At 40.4% G+C, this 19,219-nt stretch overlaps 1 protein-coding gene across 2 annotated transcripts in view; it reads right to left on the reverse strand.

Moving 5' to 3' along the window:
- Positions 1-5,816, reverse strand: part of CBLB (Cbl proto-oncogene B) — a 128,154-nt gene extending 122,338 nt beyond the window's left edge. Inside the window, exons 1-2 of one of the 2 annotated variants that reach the window (XM_063148179.1) lie at positions 5,701-5,816; positions 4,661-4,819 (exon numbers count right to left, since the gene is read on the reverse strand). In XM_063148179.1, coding sequence (XP_063004249.1) covers positions 4,661-4,807 — 147 coding nt within the window. In that variant the 5' untranslated portion in view covers positions 4,808-4,819; positions 5,701-5,816. The remainder of the gene's footprint in view (positions 1-4,660; positions 4,820-5,700) is intronic. The other variant, XM_063148180.1, reaches the window with a different exon arrangement.
- Positions 5,817-19,219: the final 13,403 nt, after the last annotated feature.

Here is a 19,219-nt window from a genome sequence, read left to right on the forward strand (position 1 = left end):
AAAGGACAGCAGCCTTGACACAATGTGTTTAAACACCTAAGGCTAGTCAAAGACAATACAAGGAAAGTAACTCAGCTAAAACAGAGTGAGTATCTAATGACTAAGACATCCGCTTAACGCTGTTTTCAGCTGCACTGAATGGCTCAGAACAACTGGAGCATCAATGCTCACACACTTCCAAAACTACACTTCCAAACTGGCCAACTGAACAAGCTCTTCTGCCATGCTGCACAAAGCAGTCAAAGAATTAGAAAATGCCTTGACCCACCACAGACAGCATAAAGGTAGCTCTGCAGTTAAGAAACCATAACAACTCTTCAGCAACCCACTACATCCAATGCAACAACAAGGAATTCTGAAAAACTTAATCAGGAGGGGCTAATAAGGAAAATGCTGCAAGTTTGAACATTATGCTTCTTTGACACAGATTTTTTTCCTGCCTGAAGTTACCTTAACTGCAATGCATTTCATTTTCCATAGGAAGAAAAGCCCTCATCAGAATACAAGTAGAGGTGACCTAAACACCAATCTTTTTCCTGAGAATACAGTAAGTGCTTGTTCAACAGCTACCACATTGCAACTGAGCCACATGTTTCCACAGTGGAAGAATAAACAATAAGAATGCTGATGCCACAGACACACAAGGAGAGTTGACTTTGGAGGGTAATTTTACTTCCTTCCAATTAGAAAGAGAGAAGCTTCTGTTTCTCTGTTTAATTTTGTATTCCTTTCCCTTAAGCAGCAGACAGAGGACATAAGATTTCCTACCAACTTTGACCATAGAATCAATTACATGAAGTTTTGCAAAGGATAACCAATGCACTCAGCTTCAACTACCATGCTCTGTACACTCAGATGCTGACAGATGTTAATTTAAAGAAAACCACAATACTAAGCTGCAGAGGTAACACAGCTTTTACTCACTAGGTCAATAGGATAAGCTTTGGAGAAGCACTCTAGTTTGCTCGTAAATAATTACTAAATAGCAAATCAATGCCATCTGCATTTATACAGTCAGAGTCAAGCAACTGGTGGGCCGTGACAGTGCACTCAAATAGTTTAGTCAATATTGTTAATCTTCATAGTAGAAAATTTAATTATTTTCAGGCCCAATGCATAGGAGGAATGAAAAGTGATTAAAAGTTGATGAAATACACCCATTTTTAAAAAAAATCCTGTTGAGAATTTATCATGATTTTACCAGCTTTAATCCCACAGGAATGAAGTGTGAAAAAAAAATAGTACTGACTATTCTAAATAGACCAAGCAGTAAACAGTCCTAACTACTCCAGTGCTTACATAGTAGTAATTCTCTCCCAAAGCTGTCTCAACATACCATTATTCTCTAATACTAATACATGGCTAGGGTCTAGGTTTTAAAAGCCATCAGGTTTACAAACTCAGAAAAACAAAAGCTCATGTAATTTATGCACAGTTTAAAGGAAAACTTGAGTTATTTGTTAACAATATTCATTTTTTATTTATTTACAAGATAAAACATTCATGGTGGTTTAAAAACAGTAATTTGCTTCCTGAAAGTCCAGACATATATGGTCAACTTTCCTATACAATGCAAGCATTGAAAAGCAAGGCTCGCCTTCTAAACCATAAAAGAAATATTATCTTGAGCACTGCACAGAAGTTGAAGTATTCTTGGTTCTCAGTGATAAAGCTATTTCTTACCCATGAGAAAAGCAGTAGAGAAGCTTGACATTAATGCTTAATATTGTTTTCCCTTTAATAATGCAGGTAACATTATAAATTTACAAAAGACACACCAATAAATGACAAAAACTATAGATCCCGCTGTACGAAGTATAAAAAGAAAAGATATATGGACAGATAACAATTTACATTCACTGACTATCTACATGCAGATTATTTTTTTTATTCCCTGCAAGAATGTTGCTTATAGTAACTTTTACAAACAAGGCTTTAAGCAGGAGCATTATTCAAACATTCTGTCCTGCTAAAGAACTCGTTTTCAAAATCCATTATTATCTTCACACTGATAATAAAAGTTTAAAGAGCCCCCAAACAGAACTGCAATATTCTGCCTATTCCAACCTAAAGCATCAGCCCATGGAAAGTTGACATTATCATGAAATCTGAACAATTTGAAAGCAGACACATAACCAATTCTACACAAAGAAGTTTGCATGGTGTCTAGGTAGCCAGAATTTTTGCATACACCACAAAACTACTCTCATAGCACAGTTCTCATAGGGTAGGAATGTTTGGTTAATCCCTTATTGTTGAAAACAAGTAATTAATACAGAAAACCTCATCTGCCAGAGGACAAAATTACAGAAAGAAATGAAGGAAAGGTAGAATGTATCAACTTTAAAAAAGAAAAAAATGCAAACCAGAAATTATTAAGCTCTGCCACTAGCTTTTAAGGCTGCTCTTTTTTCAGTGTTTGGTCAAGATAAAAGCTTTGCTTTGTTTCCACTATTCATTTTCTTAACATCATCAGACTGGGGGAAAACTTCAGCTACCTTACTACAGCAATAAGATGATTATCACAGCTACTATAGTCAAAGAATAAACAAGCATAATAACTGTTATTACAACAAGTAAAATAGGCCTCCAAGCCACAACCTTACTATGGATAGCACCCTACTGACTTGGCAGAATTTCTGCCTTTGCTAGGTATTAATTTGATCAGTCACCCACCACAGAAATCAGTCACAGGACACACTCCAGAAATTGGATTTAAAACAACAGTTGACCGAGCAGGTTTCTATTTCTGATTTTAATCCCTGGGTTTGATCTAGATGGAGGAAAAAATGACCTTCCTGTGCCTGCTGCCACACAAGGCTATGAGATTTAAATCTGTTTGCCAGCATATTAAATTTGCTCAAACACATCCTTTCAGTACAAGTACCAAATGCTAAAATCACAACCAACAAGCTTGAGCATTCTCACAATATGACATCATCCCGTCTGGTATACTTTAATACAATTTGGAAATAAAATTTGATTAACTGAGAGCAGCTTAAAGAGGATACATTAAAGATCCAAATTGAGGACACTTATACAGTAAAATGAAAAAGGAAGCACAGTGCCCAGCCCTTCCAGTGTCTTCTACCAAAGAGGCCTTCCTGGCTACTCTGATGGGCTGTGACAAATACAGTTATCATGTATTGGATGAGTGAAAGCAATCCAGAAATCCAAGCAGCGGAATAAAGACTTTCTGGTAATTGTGATTTTACAAACAAATTAGGGTATAACCTTACTAAATCTGTAAAATCTGTAAATGGCCTGACACAGGGAAATCAGAGCTCTGCATTTCCCACGTGGTTTGAACAACAAACCAGATTCCTTGCTCCCAAGCTGAAAACTTCCTCCTACTGAAGAGTACCTACTTTCGAGTATTTATACTCACAGTCCTTAACACAAGAGAACTCACTGTTAACAGCATCCTGACCATTGACAGGAAAATTGCAACAAAGTCTTTGTGATAATAACCATTTTAATTAAACCTGGGGTTTCAGTTTATAATTGCTGCCAGCAAACACCGTGGAAATACAGACACTAGTCTTGTAGCATCAATAAAGAGCCTATAAGGACTTCAAAAAATACTTAAACACTTGTAAAGGCATACTACATCAGTCTCCACCCAGCCAGTATAACTAATTATAAATGTCAATAAATGTTGAACATCTTATTTCACAAGAGCTACAGGGAAAGCAAAGAGCTGCACTAAATCACAGAGAATCAGAGTTAAAAGTGGTAACTGTATCACCATACAGACCCAAGGCCAACAGGTAGCAATCCTCACTGCTCAGCAGTTCCAAGAAGAAGCTTTTAAAGTATCACACAGTGTGCAAAGCAGAGTGCCTGCCTCTCCTGAACAGCCAGCCATGTTACAATCAACTCTTCCTACCACTGGTAAGGCACTCTCCTAGATAATCTATTATGATACAAGCTGTCATTTCAAAGAATACTAAACAAAATGTATCAGGCTAGTGAGGGGAAACATAAGAGCTAAAGTCTATCCCTCCACTTCCTGAAAAATGAGTTTCAGTACAGTGTATTTCTAGTTTCAAAATTAATAGTAGATGTACTTATAAGTCATTAAAATGCAGAACACATACTTAAAAAGTTAGGCATACCATACTAATCTGTTTACTAAACTGACAAGAGTGACATCCCCCAGTCCCCACGCACATTCCTAAAAGCACAAACACATCTATGTTGCCATCACCAACATATCTCACAGGACAATTAGCTTAACTGAAGCTTAATATTTCAGAGGTCTTGTTTGCAGACTAACAGTGTGACACAACATGAAACACACAGAATATGTGATTACAAGTCCAAGTTAAGCAGCTTTTGGTTAGGACAGCTCTTCAACTTTGAGTCATTTTAAAGGATCTGAAAATAACAATAGCCTAAGGCAAACACACACATTTGTTTTCCTTCCACAAACCAAGATTTAAAAAAACATAGCCAGAGGCCACTGGGAAAAAAAAAAAAAAAAAAAAAAAAAAAGACAAATGATACTTAAATAACCTAAAACATAAGTCCCCTTACTCCCCGAGGCACATGCAGCACAGCACTCAGAGCTGCAGGAAGAAGCTGTTTGCCCCTGTGGACCTATTTAAATAGCCCCGTTCTTCACTGTGTGCATACACGGACGCGCAGAGACACCCACCACTTTGTCCATAAGTTTCCAGGTCTTCTCCACAGTCCTGCGGTCAGCAGCTGCCTGCTTGGGGGGGCCCACAGCATCCTGAATGGCATCGATGAAGCCCAGGATCCGTCCCTTGCGCGGGTTCCGGCCGTTGAGGGAATTGGCCATCTGGGAGCCAAGCTGGCCGCAAGGACAGAGAAACACAGGCTCACAAGGTGCTCCGAAAACATCTTGTCACAGAGCCCGCCGCAGCCTGCGAGGCAACACTTCCTTCTTCACGGGCAGGAAAGGGCAAGATCAGGGCATGTTTAGGAACAAGCTTAACTTTTCATGACAAACAGCGTAAACCCACCTGGCCCGGGTTTACATTGGCAGAAGCGATCTCGGATTTATTGTCAACACCGACATCGGGAGGGGGGAACACACCCTGCCCGTCCCTGCGCCCCGGCCGCGGGCACATGCCCGGCACGGCACAACAAAAGAGGCCGCGGCGGAGCGGGGGCAGGAGCGGGAGGAGGGAGCAGAGGAGGCAGCGCGGGCAGCAGGCAGGCACCGCAGGGCAGGCGGGGCAGCGGCGGCACACGGACCCGGCTCCCGGCACACGCAGGGACCGGGTGCCAAGGGCGAGAGCGGCCGCCGGGAGAGCCGGGAGCGGGCGGCGGCAGGGAGGAGGTTCCCCGGCCCCCGCGGCGGAGCGGAGCGCAGGAGAAGCGTCTCCCCGGAGCAGGCTCTCCTCCCTCCGGCCGCGACGGCTTCAGTGCCGCGGGAGGCAGGCGGAGCGCATCCCATCCCGCCCCGCCGCCCGCGCCCGTCCCGCTCCGCTCCGCGCCGGCCGCCCCGCAGGACTCTGCCCCGTGCGGCTGCTGCTGGCGGTGGGCGAGGGAGCGCTGCCTCAGGGGGAAGCGCGAAGAACTCCTGCCCTGCTGCCCGCATCGCCCTCCCGTACCCCAGCCCAGCCTGCCCGGCGGGTGGGTGGGAATGTGCGCGCGTGTGGGGAGAGTCCTACAGGCACATGCAAAAGAGACAGAGAGAGAGAAAGAGAGAGAGAGATGCACACGCACAGGTCTGTCTGCGGCACCGCTCGCAGCCCCCGGCAGGCTGTGGTCTCCCCGCACTCCTAGGAAGTGAGGCTGGCTCCCCGGCGGCGGCGGCCCCGCTCCTTCAGCCGCGCCCGCCCCCTCCCCGCGGCGCGCTGGCGGCCGCTCCTCTCCTCGGAACATGCCCACCCCCGGGACAACACTGCGTGCGCGCCTGCGCGCCGCGCCGCCAGCGCGGCCCTCTGCCCGGGGGCGGGAACGCTGCCGCACAACAGCCAATCGCAAGGGCAGATCTGCTTGATTGACGCAGCATCTAGCAAATGGACGTTGGTGCAGGCACGGGGCGGGGCAGCGGCCGGGAGCGGGCTCGGGATGGGGAGGGGGCGGGAAGCCGCGGCCGGCTGGGGAGGGAGCGGTATCGCAGCCGGCCGGGGTCGGGCCGAGCGAGGGGGGGCTCTGGTGCCACCGGGTCCCGCCGGCTGAGGGGCAGCCTGAGGCCTCTGGGGTGGCGGCGGCCGGGTAGGGATTGCCTTCGTGGGGATGCAGACATTGTCCCTGGCTGTGGGATCTCCAGGGGCAGCGTGTCCCTCCCCGGTGAGGCCGTGAGACCCCGGCGTGCTGAGCGTTCAGGGCGTGCTGACAACTGGTAGTGCCTGCCGCCCTTTGGCGCTTCCCCTTCGCGCTTTTGGGAGTTCACTGGGGTTTTTTTGTGGCCGCAGAGAACAAGAACTTTTTTTCCCTCTGTCTGGTTTCTTTTCTTGTTTTGTTGCTTTTTTTTTTTTTTTTTTTTTTTTTTTTTTTTTTTTTTTTGAGACTGAGGGAGTTTTGCTGTTAAGCAAGTGCTGAGATTTCCATGCCTGGGAATGGGCTGGAGAGTTCCAACCAAAAGGTGGTGAGGGGAAAATGTGAGCACTTTCTGGTTTAAAAAGCCCTTTTAGATGCCATTATTTTGGTAAGAGCACTTACCCTGGGGATATGGTAAATAAAAGTCAACTGATAGAATGCTGCAAAGAGTGAGGCTTATCTGCATTGGATGATAGAAACTTGACTTCAGATCCTTTTGAAGATAGTCCAGGGAGTAATTATACTTTGCAAGGGCTAATCTTCTAATGAGCTGAAGTAAAAGGAAACAAAAATGTAACACTTAGTAAATTGTATTCTAAGGATATTTTTAAGTTTTGGTTTTCAAAACATCTGCAAATTGTAGTAGTTTTCTTTCTAAAGATTTTCTTTTTTAATAGTTTGCTCTTTTATTGGTTCTTTCCCTACTTTTTCGTGGATTTGACTTTTTTATTAAAGTAGGAGTCAGGAAAAACAGAAAAACTCGTAGAGTATTTCAGTGTTGCTTTTATTCATATTTTAATTTATAGGTACTTTTAGCACAGGTATCTTCCTGTTGATTTAAAATGTGTCATGTTATTCTTTTGAACACATAAAACAATAAAATCCTGTCAATAATGTCTTCCTCAAAGGTTGTTCCTCTATAGCTTTTAAATATGAATTGGCAGTTACTTGCCTTAAGTGGGTTGGAAGCTTCTCATTTTATTGTAGTCTCTGTAAATTATTGTAGCCTCTTCCCTGTATTGGTTTTAAACCTCTCTGGCTGATGTCCCTGTCCCATTTTTCTTTGGAGCTCAGCTTTCGTGAGATTAAGTTGACAGTGAGTGCCTACTCTGTCGCTGTCTCTCATTTGGTTGTGAAAAAAGCAGAGGAGCTGATGCTTTTTCAGGACTTGTAAAGTCTCTGGTTCCTGGTCTCGATTGCTTTGTTTTCATTGTTGTTATGTCATTCCCTTCATATCCCACACTCTGCCAAGAGCTGAGATCTGTGAGCTCCTGGTAGCCGTCTGGGGCTGAGTCATGGCACCTTGCAGTTCATCCGAGTGCAGGGCCAGCAGGAGCGAGCAGCCGGGTTCCCTGCCTCCCTCTGCAGCCCTGCTGTGCTGGTGAGGGAGTAGCCAGCTCCATGGGGAGAGTGAGTGGCTCTCAAGCAGTGCTGTCTCATTGCCTGTGCTGTGCAGTAAGTACAGATGTTCTGGGAATTGCAGTCCTCGGAGGGTCATGTGAGTACTTTGGAAGCAAGCCAGCTGGGAGAGCAGGTGGAAGGGATACCTATGGCTGCAGCTTCAAGGCTGTTAAAGATGGGTCAGGATTCTGTGGGCTGTGCTGTGGAGGGACGAGAAGACACAGCACTGCTGGTGTGGCTTCAAGCACACAGAGTGACAAGGCTGTTTGACAGAAAACAGCTGAGAGGTGAGGCTGGGAGGAGTGAAGCAAACAGCTGCTGTGTTTGAAGTTCAGGGCTCGTCTTGTTAGCAGTTATACATAAAGACTGAGCTTGCCTGTTGGGTCCTTGGGGTCTGTAAGGATTAAGGGTGGTGGCTGAAGGCACTGGGCTCCTGGAATATTTTAATACAGGCCAGCAGCACTGTGTTAATGTCCAGGTATTCCTACTCCCCAGCTTCAGGCTCTCTGATAGGCTAAAATAGGAAGCTAACCTGCTATGTATAGATCCACTGAGAGACCACAGGGTGTTTCAATGCAGAAACCTTGGTCAGGTACTTTAAATCTCCAGGAAAGAGCATCTTTCTGTTTGGGTTACATGTAAGATACGTATGTAAGTTTGGTGTCTAAGGTCCAAAACTTTTGTATATACAGTTAAAGTGACTCCACAGATCTCTTTTATTTAGAAGCTCTCCAACTGAATGTTGATTCTACTTGTTATTATACTGAAGAATGTTGCAGTTTGGATCTGTGATTTAATCTCTCCATGAAAACAGAATAAAACACAGTGAGTCTGAGGTTTCAGATTTTGAGATTTGTATATTACATGAGACTGATCCTCAGCCTAATCAAGGTACTAATGAGTTATGTAATGATGATGACATTAGAATGTCATCCAGGATTCAGTAAAATTCTGTAGTGAAAATTGTGTAGTAAAGGTGATTGGGAGCCAGGATATGATGAAGGAATCAAGATAGTGTAAAAGAAGCCTTGAAATGAACCTTCTTAAGTCCTACTTTGTAAAGCAGGAATTTTAGGTCCAAGCATTTTACTGGAAAGCAAAATCATGTGACTTCTTGAAAAACCCAGCTGGTTGGTAGGGAGAAAACAGATATAAAAGATTAAGCTAACATTTGCATTTGTTCGTTGTATTTTCTTATCTGTTAACTGTTTTGGGTTTTGTTGGGTTTTTGTTTTTGTGGAGGTTTTTTTTGGTTGTTTCTTTCTGTTCTTGGTGTCTCTCATTCTTCTGGAGTGAGTAGACTGCCTTATGAATGAAACTTTATGTTGGTGCTCTTGAATGAATTCCATTCAATCAAAGAGCAATTGACAGGCATTGGCAGCAAGAGAGATGGTTTGGTTTTCTTTGTTCACCAGCTATTAAAATATTACTGATTTTCTGCAGTCAGTCAATGCATGTGGTTTGGGAGCTTTTGTCATTTGTGTGTTTGTTGCTGTGGTACAAGTGGTTTTGTACCCAAATATACTGAAACATAAAAACAATGAAGAGCACAGATGGAGGTTATATTTATAGCAACATCAATAAGGTTCATATAGTATATGATATGCTGAGTTAAGGGATATGGGAGCAATGCTTGTGAAGCTTAAGCCTTCCATTTAAAAAACTGAATGTGAAGTGACTTCTTGCTAATTGTAACACAATATTCTGGCTATCCCAGCATCCTTAAACTTTCAGATTTATCTCTTGGTGTTTACACTGAATATGTACGATGTGATGAAAAGGCAGCTGTTCATGGGGGTGTAGTGTCCTGTGGTGCAGGGTCAGGCAGTGGTTTAATGGCTAGGCTCTGACAAGGTCATCCTCTTCCCAGGATGTGCAGTGCCCCAGCAAAATGCAGCTGCTCGCTCTATGCAGGGAAACTGAAGCTTCAAGGGCCACTAGAACATACTGGTATCTTGGTGTCTTACCTTTATCTGTTCTTTAAAAACATCAAACAAACAAAACCAGCAAACAAGAAACCTCCACACCACAACCCAAACACACAAAACAACCAAAAAAAGAGAAAAGATCATTATTGTAACAACAGATAAGTTCCAAGACTATTTGCTTAAACACATTTTGGCTAGCCCATTCTAGATACGTACAATATCTAATGCTACCCTTCTCTCCTGTATTCTGCACAATCACCTGTAACAGTTCGTAAGAATATTAAAGTGCAGTAAATGCAAAATGGTTCCATGTTATTATTTTGCAGTGCCCTCAAGAATGCTAGGATATTTAGATCTAAAACAAATCCAAAAAAGGATTTATAAACTGTAAACCAGCATCATGGATAATTTTTAAAATAGATTGCAATGTACTTATCTGGGATTTATTGTAGCAAACCGAGAGACAGAAAGCAAAACCAATCACCTGTGACCCTCAATATTCTCTTACTGATAATACAAGTTGGTATAATAATAATAGATGCTTTTCCTGCCTTAGTGGGTAAATACTTGGAGAAAATTAGTGACGAGAGTGGCAGTTTGTTGTCAGATTATAATCTAGTTATTTGGCTACCATTATTTTTCAATTTACTTATTATTTTTCTATTTACTTATGTTTTTCATAGTTATCAAGTACTCAAACTTGCTTTTTAAAAAAAAATTGTTACTGCTTTCTAGAAGTGAAAACATGTTCTTTTCACACATGAAATGTGAATAGTGTAATAATTTAACCCACTTTGTTGTTGAACTACTGCAAGAAAGAAAAAAAAAAAAAGCTGCCTTTCCAAGTTCTGTACGCTGTAAAGTTCCGTCATTACTCCAGCAGGCTGTTGCAGTACAACTGATAATAATAGTGTTGCAGTATTAGTTCCCCCTGCTGAGTAATTAAATCCTCTTTTTATCCTTGATGTGGCAAGAGCAGCTAAATTTAGCTCTGTCTGTACCTGTAAATAAAATGGGCCAGGCGCTGTTCTTGGGTCCTGAGGCCAGGCAGGCTGGCACAGGGGTGGTCACCACCATCCTTCCTGAAATTACACCAGCCTCACAACCCCCTCACATCCCCACATCCAAGGAGTGATCCCTCACCTGTGCTAACCCTGAACCTCCCTGGGATTTGTTTGGGAAAGCAGCAGCTGACATGGGCCAAAACTACTCAGCAGTATCGTAATAACTGCTACACTTCATGGTGTGCCTAGATCATTGTGGCTGCAGTAGCTAGACAGATATTGTTGGAGTTTGAATGCATTTAAATATACACACATGCATATGCACAATGTAACAGGAGATGTTTCATCTTTGTTCATTTTGGTTGGGCTGCAAATAATGAACTTGTTTTCAACTGTCTTCTCGAGGAGTGAAGTCTTTAAAGGGCAAGAATTTAACTGACTGAGGCTCTTGTGCTCACGTTTTCAAATCTTTCCTTTACACTAGGAGCAAATCTACTTAAGTATGATATTGTTTCCCTTGCAAAATACAGCCCATCCATTTGCCTGACTGTGAGTAATTAAAAATGTGTTCTCTGTTTGCGGAATGAGTATGAAAACTAATTGTGGGGCCAGGCCTGTGTTTGTTTGCACACCTCACTAATGAGTTCGTTTGCTGTAAACTAGACAGCCCACTTCAAAACACATCTCCGCCTTAATATATTGTAGTAAAAAAAGTGTGTCAGCTTAATTTTAAAACAACCTACCCCTCAGGGAGTGTTCTTCTGTTTCTTTTCTGTTATTAATTGCATCCATCTGCCAGAGCAGGTGCAAAGGCTTTAACTAAGTCCTGTCATTTTAGTACTACTTCTTGAATTTGCTCCATCTGTGCAATAGCATAAAAAACAATGCCTAAATCTATTTTTTTTTTTTTTTTAATTATCCCCCTGTTCCTTCTGAGTGCCATGATCTCAGTTCTTCCCAATCTTGGTCTGATAAAACAGTCTTTAACATCCTTTTTGATGTCTTGCCAAAGTACAACTGGGTTTTCTTGCTTGACTTGATAATTAGGAGGTTTTCCATTCAAATAGCTCCTTTTTTTTTGCCAAAATTTTTAAGATTTTCAGCTTGTGGTAAGAGGTTGTAAAATACTCCCAGGGACTTTTCATTGCCATCTTTCTCTGGAGTAGGAGTTGCACTTTGACAGGAAACAAGCCTGTGTCTATTCTGTGTCTATTCTGTGCTTCTGCAAGTCAAAATAAGCTCAGTTAGCGGAGATTTGAACTATATTGCTAGTGGTTTTAATTGAAATATTCAGGTGAGACACTGTCATAGAGGCTTTTCCTTCAGAAAACCATGTTTTCAGTTGAGTAAGATAGCACCTTAAATATGGGAGTTATGCAGTAAGCAAATCATAGCTTAAGTGTGATGACTTATTTGCTTAAATTTCTTCTTCTGCATTGTCACTTCCAGTATTTTTGTTCATCCTTCTAAAGCAAGACAACTTTTTGAACTATAATCTGTTTGACTCCTTGCCTGTGAATTTGTGGTGTATCTTGTGTTTCCTGTGTGCCTCAAGTTCTGCTGATATTTTGTTTGTGAGCAATGGCAGGAACTTTTTGTCTTTAGCAGAATAAACAAGTTGGGTTTTTTTTCCCCTCTTCTTGCTTACCTTAATTTAAAATAATTTTTTCCACTCTGAAAAGTAAATCACGTATTTTATAAGGCAAGTCACTGTTTTAATAGAACTGAGTAATTTTTGACCTTTTGCATGGGCTGTTTTGTAACATAAACTGCATTTGGTACTTCTGATAATTTGCTGCATACTTCAGAGCATTTGGTTATTCTCAGAGTGAGCTGATAAGATTTTTGCATCAATTTCTCACTCTTTATAATGCAATTGGTGACTATTTTTCTACTTCGTCGCAAGACATTTTTTTTTTTCCCTCAGAGGAAGAGGAAAACCAGTGAATCAAACTTCTGGGGAGAACAACAAGAGATTTTTCCTTTTGAGAATATTCATTTTATTGCATCAAGAAGTCATATTGTGAACAACAGTGAACACTACATAAAAATGTGCTTTTGCATTATTCTATTAATTCTGTTGTGTGGCAGAGTATAACATTTGTTTCCATTAAGTTTCAGATTAAGGCATGTTGTGTCCAAAGAAATATGAAAAGGTCAAAGTAAAACTAATAATGAAGTGAAGCTTGAATTAACCTATTTGGTTGAATTTCTTTAATTTTCCTGTCAAGTTTTCAATGTATCCAGTTCTACATGGATGCCCCCATTGTTTAGACAGTCGGGAGTTGTCCAGCAGAACATTGTGACCCTTGTACCAAGCTGCACAAAAGTAGTTTTAATTACTAGGAATGTGATTATATTTCAGTCTGGGTTTTGGGTTTTCGCTCTGCAGATTTATTTCCCTGTGTTTTTATTTTGTTCAGTTACCATTCACTTACTGGTAAATGCAAAACCAGGTATACTGGCTCACAAGTCTGTTGTGCCAGTATTTTCCTTTCTCCTTTCTATTATTCTTGGCTTTTTAAAAGGGTCTGGTATTTTACAGCTTTTCTTGAAATAGTGTAGTACTATAGGGGATAACAAAAAATGTCTTCTTATGTAGTTCAGTTCTTCTCAAACACTTACGTCATCAGAACTGGTGATGAACACTCCAACACAATTTTTCTACATACCCACCAGTAATCCACGCAGCTCATAGGTTTTATCATGCTTTTCTGTGAATTAACCAGACCATGTCACAGTGCTCACTTTTAAAGGAATGAAGTATTTATGATTAAAGCCTTGTATCTCTCAACAGCTGTATAATTTTGGCACCAGGTACAGTACATGGTTGATTCTCAGTCTGCCATATTAAATGAAAATTTCTCTTCAGTTTTTCTATGTAGGTATGACTAAACGGCTATAGTATTACCTATATTGTCCCTGGTTTTCATGTTTGCCTTTTTTGGTGTCTTTCTCTTTATGAAAAGAGAGTCTGAATGCTATTTTTCACAAGAAGTATTGTTAATATTCCTACATGTCAGCAGTGTGGACAGTGAGTAGTGTTTCACTCAGTCCTAGTAGAAAGGAATATCAGAAACTGAATTTTTAATATTTGGTAGTTTTGTCCAAAACTTGAAAAGAAAGTTTGGAGGAGGTAGGAAAACCCTGTATCTTGGAAATTTTTTGCATGAGTTTTCTTTTTCCCTATAGGCAATGCACCCAGAATTTTGAGAGGAAAATAGTGATCTGATTAAGTGTCTATTTATGAATCCTTGAAAGGGCAGGCTGATCTCATAAAAGTAGATATTTGATAATGAAAAATTTAATGAATGTGAAGGTTTCTCTTTTTGAAGGTGCACTGAGGTGCAGAGTTGCCTGCTAATTCTAAAACCCTTGAATACTTCCCACTGCTTGTGTCTGGTTTTCTGAAGTTGGTTTGAACCAAATACTTCACTTTTTCCATAGGTATATGCCTTGGGCTGTTTATTTTTCATGTGTAGCATACTTAAATATTGTCAGATTGAAGGAGAATAATATGGATTCATTGACTCCTCAGTTCTTTGATGCTATATAAATTGGCTTTGGACTTCTTCTGTCAGGGTCTCAGCAAGACTGTCCCCACACTGTTTGTGAGGATATGACATAATTGCCACTTTGCTGTCTGGCTGCACTGTCTAACACGGCTGAAGAGAGTGTACAACTTCCAGGGAAAAAAGTCCATATGCTAGAAAGATTGGTAGAAGCTTGGCTCAGCACATCCAAAAGACTCATCTTTTCATTCATCTTAAAAGTCATCTTCTGAAGGAGAAGAGTGCTTTAAAGCAGACAACCTGATGTATTTAGAGAGCTTTTTCCTTTTGGTGACAAACAGAAGTAATTTTGTGCCCTTTTTGTACAATCTCAATGCAACTTCTAGGGATGCGTGGGAATTCTTACTGTACTGCCTTTCTTCTTCATAACTCTGTGTCAGCTAGAGCAGTGTAATGGCAGGAGTAATTCACTTTGCAGACCCTGAATAAAAGTACATTCTGCCACTCTTAAGCTCAAAGAGACCTCACTTGCAAGGCTTTTCAACCCAATTTCATAATCTTGCACAGCCCCATGACTTAATAAAGTCTACAGTTCTGTGGAGTGTCTGTTCCTGTACTAGTGCAATATCTCCTGCCTGTGTGGAATATCTACTTTAACTTACAGGCAATGAAATGATAGGTGGTTGTGAGTTTTATAGAAACAGGCAGATCTGCACTTTTGAAAAGCAGAACATGGTAAGTACTGTGGTGTGTGTGGCAGAGTGCATGCCAGTTTAAATATTTTAAAAATGTGGAACACTTTTAAAAGGAAAAAATCATAATGTGCATCTCTCTCCTTTTTTTTTTTTCCCCTTTGGTCAAAGCTGAAAATATTTTCTCATGGGCTTACTTCCTTTTACTCATTGTGCTTCTATATTTTTTTTCTTTCCACTTGGCTAAATCATGCCAATTGAATTTTTTAACTCTGTTTAACCTAATTACTGAGCCACAAAGCCTGTGAATAGTGTAGTTGGTGGAGCCAAAAAGCAGAAATACAGCAGGTAACCTACTCAGAAATAAGATAATTTGGGCAGTAAATAAAACCTTTTAAATATCTTCCAAGAATGTAGTGATTATATAAATGGAAAATGTGTTCAGTTGCAGGTCCTCTTGTGTTACTGTGTAAGGGCAGAACTAGCAGAAGGCTGTTATCTTCATGTGCAGTTCTATCAATGACCTCTGAAGGAGCAGGAAAGGAAACAAAGATGAGGTAAACTAATCAGAAAGCAATCAGAGAAAATATGCTGTAAGCAATAAGTTGAGATTGAAATCTGTTTAAAAATACAGGCTTGTGGCTGTAGTTAAATGCCTTGGTTTCACTGACATTATGCAAACACCACCCTGGGATTTTATATAAAGGCCTCTCATATGTTCATGATTTTGGAAGAGTTGAGAGTTCAGACTTGATGTTTAAATGAAATGCATTTGTTTATCACACTTTCCAGAGTTTCTGAAACCTTCCTGGTAGGTACCACAGCTAAAACTAAATGGTATTTACTAAGGTGTTTCTTTTAAAAGATATTTATTTTTGTGAGAGAGAAACGTGTGTTCTTCACTGCCTGTGCAAGTAGCACTTGATCTATTCTCAATTACTTGCATAGCTTATCTGTCAGTTCAGCTTCTGTTCAACATACTATACCTTGATGCTCACTCAAGCTTTCTGCATTTTTAATTTGAGTGGCTGCTCTGCTTGGCATTGCAGAAGTTGCAGCTTCCTTTGAAAGAATGCTCCTTGGCTGAAATAGTGAAACTTGACTGACTACTGGAAGGAGTGCCTGGGAAGGGAGTTTGAGCTCAAAAACTTTGATATTCTTTGTGAATAGTTGACTAATTCCTTCTTTCGCTGAGTAGAACACAAAAATGTCATGAGACTTGGTTGGTTTTTTTTTTTAATTGGGCCTGCTAGCCAAAATTTAAAATATTAAAATGCTCTCTACAAGCTGCTTATGAATAAAAAGTAGGATAAGAATTAGTCATAATTTTGGCAATGATTTAGAATCTAATCAATTAGCTGCAGCTACGGCTCTTCTATGAAGTGGTGTATCCACAAACACACTTATGTGAACCTTGTTTGGATCTCACTTGTGCAATTTTATTGTATTTTAGTGGGATTTTCATATAATCTTGGAAATAATAATGTCTGATTAGCCCATAAAACAGTAGGAAAATGCAGTAGTGTTCTTTTAGGTGATGTTACTACAGGCTTGTAGAGGGACATTAGGTAGATTTGGTTTTCACTCAGCTGATGATATTTTTCAGAATAACAAGCTTGTAGAGTCAACAGGAAAACCCCATTGGCACTAATTTTGACTAACATGTCACTGTATTGCATGAAGCATTTAAACACCATGAGTCTGAGATATTTAATTTTACATGTTCTCAGTGCCTTTTTTTAAATGGTAGTCTTATTTTTAAAGTATATTGAGCCTTTTTCAGGAGAAGTTTAGAGTAAAGTGACATCAGTGGGACTGTCTTGGTTTAAAACAAAATGTAAAATGTGGCTCTCCAGATCGTCTTCTGAATTGTTGAGTTTCCTTGGTTTTGTGGATTTATATCTTCAGTTGTGCTTAATCACTTTCTCTGTTTAGTGCCATATTCATTCTCTCATATTTAATGTACTTATGTAGGCTTAAGCTTCATCTTTGTCCAAGTGTATTGCTAAAATGAGGGTAATTTTTCAAGAGTGGTTAGCAGCATGAATGTAAGAATGGATACTTGCAAAAAGTACATGACTTTGTGGGAAATTGTTTGGGGGCTCTCTGTCTGTGTGTATATGTGTGTGTGTGTGTGTGAAGACCAGAAAAGCAAACTTAGGCAACTTCTCACATCTTCATCTTACAGGCAGAACTTTGTCCTGTTAAAGAGGATATCTTTGGTTTCACAGTTTTTTCCATAGATGAGCTTGCTTAAATGCAATTTGGTTATAGTTCTCAATGGATTTTCTTTTTAAAGTGGACACTGGGGAATGTCTAAAAAAAACCTGGTCAAATTTCTCTGAGTTTTTTCTCTTTTTGGCATGAAGTTTACCCATCCAGACAAATGAGTCAGTTTCATTTTTTCCATGTACCTCTGATGTAACAGAAAAAAAATTCTTTTTAAATAGTCATGGCAGTCATAGCTATTACAAAAGGGTGAGTGGGGGAGGAAAATAAAACTAAGTGGGAGCAAGTCTAGACCAACAGTGACTATTAGTGTCATAAACCCTTAAATGAAAGCCATATATCTATAAAAACTCATTGATAGTGTGTCCTTGCTCTACATTACACTAGCATGACAACTCGACTGTATTCATCATTAAAATGAAATTTTTAAAACCCTCTTACAGACTTCAAACCATTGATGTTAATCAATGTTTGAAATCGAGACCTTTGCTCATCAAATGGTGAGTAAACCTTTTTTCACAAATATACAAATCATGTAAGGATGGAAATCATCATTATGCAGAGTTTTACTTTTTTAAAGTTAGGAGGATTCTATCCTGAGGGTGGTGTATTCCTTTATTTGCCCAGTCTTCTCCACAATGACTTCAGATAGTCATGTGATCATGCCTAATTTTTACACTGATCAGAAAATATCTCGTTTAAAGTGCATCTCATTTTACTCATTTTACTACATGAGAAGAAACTTTTTTTTTTCTTGTAAACCCCACAGTTAACTAAGATCTTGAGTCTGTCAAATTCTCACTGGCATTCTTAGTTTCTCTTATTCATTATTTTAGTAAAACCTATTTTACATGACTATGCAAGGGACAAGAGGGAAATAATTGCCCATCAAAGAACTTTTTCAAAATAATGGATGATAGACAAAGCAATAACAATTAAACTATTTGGCGGCGAACTTAAAAAAAAAAATCTAAATCCACTTTGAAGAATTGAAAAAGGCATAGAAGTAAGGTCTGCCCTTTGTTTCTGCCACTGTTGTTTTTTTCTTCTATGCCCTTTTCTTCTCGGCTCCCCAGAGGCCTTTGCTTACAGTGCGATAGTGACATTGTGTGTATCACAGAAAAGCAAATACAGTGGTTCACTTGTAATCTTAGCTCCTACTGCCCACACAGAGCCATGAGCTCTCTTCCTTTAACCTTGCCTATTGGTAACTGGAAAGCTTGGAAGGACAAATAAGATAGAAAAGGGAGTTATGCACCGTATTGGGCTTCTGTTTATCCTTCTTTTTGAAGGGTGACAAAAATAATTACCCCACAAAAAACAGAGTTTTAATGGTCCCTACCTGGTTCCAGCTGTGGTTTTCTCAAGAAGTGTTCTGGGGAGGATATTACTTCTACTTTGTCTGTTGTCTTCCTGTCTAGCCTCCCGTGTCATAGCACAGAAGTGCTGAGCTCTCTGTTCCCTGAACTACGTTATATATACAGGCAGATCGTGGGGATTCAGAGAGGTGCTCGGTTTTGTAGTTTAGCAGCACAGTGTCTGCTAGTTGGTGCAGGAATAGAACAAAAGATGGTCCTGAGAGAGCTGATTTTCTTGCTGTTTACATACCAAACTAAACTGCTATCTCTGATTTCAATTATCTTTTTTGTTTTTAATCACATCTACAGAAAAAGGATAAAGCACATTTCCATATTAGACGAAATTCTGCAGTGTATGTTTCAGAACTGTAAACTTCCTTAAAAGCTTTGGGACACCTGCTTCATGAAATCTGAACTTCAGTAGAAGTTCAATGCAGGAACTAGCCAGCATTCACTTTTTCAGTTGTTTTTGCTCTGTTTATTTTTTCCTTCAAATGTTGCATTTTGGATGTTGTTTAACTTTTAACCTCCATGGGGTATGCTGGTGTTTAAACTGCCCAGCTTGCTTAATAGGAGGGCAAAAGAAAAAAGAGGAGAATGAGCTTGAGCAGCAGAGCAGGCATGAAGACAATAAATTTAGCTGACTTCTGGAATTGCAGCTGTAATGTTGTGGAATTTGATACAGATGGAAAACAGGAGTTGAAAGGCGCAAAATTTCCAGTGTGGGTGCCATGTTGAGTAGGCTGTGTGGGTGGAGAATGGTGCTAAATGCCAAGCAGGGAAGTAGAAGGGAGAGTCTCTTTCCAGCTAGTAACAGACAGCTCGAAGTGGAGGGGAGGGGGTTGGGGAAGTGGT

The sequence above is a fragment of the Melospiza melodia genome, chromosome 2 (assembly GCF_035770615.1).
Source record: "Melospiza melodia melodia isolate bMelMel2 chromosome 2, bMelMel2.pri, whole genome shotgun sequence".
NCBI classification, from domain to species: domain Eukaryota; kingdom Metazoa; phylum Chordata; class Aves; order Passeriformes; family Passerellidae; genus Melospiza; species Melospiza melodia.